The following is a 3,827-nucleotide window of genomic DNA, read 5'->3' as shown; positions in this document are numbered from 1 at the left end:
GGTCCTTAGTCCCTGTGGTAATGCAACAGACTCTACACATAATCAAAAGGTGATGCCCCGAGATGCCCTAATAAACATGCCAAAACAAGATCAAGAATTGCCTTTAAAGATTTTGGAGACACTCTTTTTCTCATCTTGAACTTCACTGCCTACATCTATAGGCATCCTAATTAGTCCCTGGGATGCAACACATGTTTTTGAAAAACAAGTGTCCCTATTTGGGGTTGACCTTTTTCCTGCCATCCCTAATGAGAGCTCAGGGGCTCAACACTCAACTGCCACTACCTGTCCTGCCGAGCTCTTAATCTGGACCCAGAGGAGAATGTGAAATGTCAGAGGGTCCCACAAGCCTTTATTATCTGCCTCAGGGTTTCATTCTCAGCTCTGGAAAAACATAAACACAAACATAAACAAGGAACATTTTTAAAATTATCCCACTGAAGAACATGAACAGCATTAAAATGACTGAAAAAACTGGAATTTTCAAGGGTTTTCAGATTCGGTGAACATGGATGAACTAATCAAATATGAAGTATGAAGTTGTAGCCTTAATAAGATATAAAGTTCTATAAATGTAATCAGTATCTAGCCTGAAGGGCTGAATTTATTTATTTTATGTAGTGACTGATTAAATCTGAGTATGCATTTTCATTAATGCTTAGTATAGCATAAATATATAGATGCAATTAATTAGATTGAAATAAAATGAGACAAACCAACAGGTTCACAGGCTTTGCTAAACAAGGCTTTCAGGTTCTTTTGTAGCAGCTATTGATCCAAGTGTGAACAAGCCCCTGCCATGTTCACCCAGGCTCATAGTCTATCTGCAAATTATGGCATATAGTTCCATTACAAAGCTGGTTTGAATGATGTTACTGTGTTTTTCCACAGATGGATTAGGCTACATAATTAAGAAGAATTCATATAATTAAAAGCTTCTTAAATATTGGATTCAAATGACCAAGTGTAGGAGCCCCAAAACTGTAGCTTCATAGGAAAGTTACTACACAAATAATTATATTTAGGTTCCACTAGCCTCCTTATGGATTATCAGCAGCTGGTTTATGCTTCAGAGATTCAAATTCAACATTTAAAGAGATTATTTAAAGAGAGTTATTTTTTTTCCATAACTCTTAATTCCATGTCATAATTTTTATAAAAACTGTCAAATACAAAAGTTGTCAAACAGGCCTACTGAATCACACACTAATTTGTTGGAGATTGAGTAGAGGTCATGAGCTCAAGTCACTAGACCCGTGTAATCATTTAATTAAGAATTATCTGTGAGCAAGATTAGTGTATGTGTGTGTGTGTGTGTGTGTGTGTGTGTGTGTGTGTGTGTGTGTGTGTGTGTGTGTGTGTTTGTGTGTTTGTATGGCAGGTGATAATAAAGTCATGGTTCTGCTTATGTTGGAAGTACTGGTTATGAAGTAGCTGAGAAATGCAATTCAGTGCTTGGTTCAATATTGCCTTAACCTATGACCTTCTAAAATTATTAACCTAGGATCAGCCTAGAGTAACACCACTGAGCTGAGCATACAGAGGCTCTGTGTATTGCTGTAAGAAATCTTCTGCACTGGTGTTGGCTATGCCTGCATAAATCAAAAGCAGTGAGTGGACACATGAATCCGACTCCAGAGCATTTCAGCTGGAACAGGGAGGGGCCATAACCTTCTTGTATTCATGCTCAATATAAGCACTTCCAATAAATGTTTTATTTTTATACGGGACTTAGCAGGTTAGGAGATTATTAAGATTCAAAAGACCTTGTGATTTGTTTATTTTCTGACTCTACAACAAAATTATCCTCATCTTATAGAGTATCATTAAAGTGCAACAAATTTAATTCTATATTAAAGAGTTGGCTTGGCTATTAAATGAATTCAGATATTGCATGTTCCTGTGCTAAAGAAGAAAAGACTATACTGTATTTAATATGCTGTAATATACTGTGGAATGAATACTAAAAGGTGTTCTTTTCTTTACAGTCACCTCTGAGGAAGTGATGAACTTCTCAGCGAATGATTCCATCCCCCAAACTAGGACAAAGGACTCGTACATGGCAGCTGTTACCAAAAATGTGATAGTCATGGCTTTGTACTTCTCCATCAACTACATCAATGGCTCCCTTGTTCACACCTTTTTTAGGCATGAGATTTTTAGTGAGAATCCTCGTTACGTCCTCTTCATACACATGGTTATAAATGACATGATCCAACTAACTATAGCAATGGTGATGCACGTCACCTCCTACATCTTCTACACAATCAATGTCTCTTTGTGCTGCTTCCTTCTAATGATTGCGGTGTTCACCACACTCAACATGCCGCTCAATCTGGCCAGCATGGCTGTGGAACGCTACATTGCAATCTGCAACCCGCTACGCCACGTGCAGATCTGTACAGTGCGCAGGACCTACATCATAATTGGCCTGATCTGGTTGATGGGCGCTATCCCAATCCTCCCCGACCTGTTCTATCTCCTCGCCACCCAGCCCATGCAGTTCTTCAACTCTCGCATCATATGCGGTCGAGACACTCTGTTCTATGACCCATACTTGATAGAGAAGAAGAACATCTCGCACATGGTCTATCTGTCCTTCGTGTGGCTCATTCTGGTCTACACCTACTTCAGGGTCACGTTTGCAGCCAGGGCCGCTGGCTCAGATGCCAGAAAGGCTCGCAACACGATCCTACTGCACGGCGTGCAGCTACTGCTGTGCATATTTACCTACATTGGCCCACTCCTCGAGGGCTTGCTCGTCTTGCGCTTTCCCGCGTTTGCACTGGACCTAAAATTCATGAACTATATCTTTGTTCACATCCTACCGAGGTTCATAAGTCCTATTGTGTATGGCTTGAGGGATCAGATGTTCCATAAGTATCTGAAAAGGCATTTGTTGTGTAATGTGCAGAAAGGAGGGATTCAAGGAAAAATACAGCCCTTCTAAGGGATTTTTAGCCCAAATTATTTGATGCAAAACTCTGAATTTGTGTGTCCTACATGTATCTTACAGACATGCTCTGAATGCATCAATGTAGCATTTGTTACTGCATAAATGAAAAGTTGGAATATATTTCATATGTACCAGCATATGAAAATTAATATAAATATATTGTATTTGAATAAACATAAGTAAATAAACTGTAATTAACCTATGGAGAAATAGAACACATTTTCTACAAGATCCCTTGTATATCCTTTCAATAAGTAATACATAAACAGTCATATACATATTAAACAGCAACCATTTTTTCAGCTATAAGCCATCTACAGTAATCTATTCTTTACACAAGGTAAACCATAGGCTCACATGGCACATATTTATGTAGTCCATACGGGGTACCCATACCACCTATACCATTACTGCAAAAACTCTAAAAGCTCACTTTCCAGAGTCACTGTCTAGTTTGTTTTACTTTGTAGATAAGAACAACTACGTGATTTTGTCCAGGATGGATTAGGCTAGTAGGAGGTAATTTAAGCATGAGGCCAAATCTGAACCTACAATTAGGCTTCAGTTTTTGACCTTGAACATGTGTACTGTAGCTGTACCTATTAAAGTGCTCTACCTTTTATAGTCATTTGAAAATTGTAATTATATTGTTGTAATCAGAAGCTGAACTGTAATATCTTGTCACTATGCACAGTATTAATGAGTTTCCCAGTTGCCTCTTTCATGAATGATGTGTGAATTAATTTCTGGATATTTTGTGTAGTTATATACATAAACACACTTTATGTTCACTCAACAGCTGCTTTATTACAAACATCTACAGTACATTGTACCTACACTCACTAGCCACAATATTAGGTGTACATACTTT

The 3,827-nt window shown here is 38.3% G+C and overlaps 1 protein-coding gene across 1 annotated transcript; it reads left to right on the top strand.

The window, feature by feature from the left end:
• Positions 1-2,059: 2,059 nt before the first annotated feature.
• Positions 2,060-2,950, top strand: LOC113574239 (odorant receptor 131-2-like). Its single transcript, XM_027005007.1, has one exon. The coding sequence runs from the start codon at positions 2,060-2,062 to the stop codon at positions 2,948-2,950; it is 891 nt and encodes a 296-aa protein (XP_026860808.1).
• Positions 2,951-3,827: the final 877 nt, after the last annotated feature.

Source organism: Electrophorus electricus, chromosome 3 (genome assembly GCF_013358815.1).
Source record: "Electrophorus electricus isolate fEleEle1 chromosome 3, fEleEle1.pri, whole genome shotgun sequence".
Classification (NCBI taxonomy): Eukaryota; Metazoa; Chordata; class Actinopteri; order Gymnotiformes; family Gymnotidae; genus Electrophorus; species Electrophorus electricus.
The sequence above is the reverse complement of the archived record's forward strand: the minus strand, read 5'-3'. Positions and strand labels throughout refer to the sequence as shown.

Coding starts and splice junctions, on each gene's coding strand:
- LOC113574239 (XM_027005007.1), top strand. CDS start 2,060: ATGGCAGCTGTTACCAAAAATGTGATAGTCATGGCTTTGTACTTCTCC.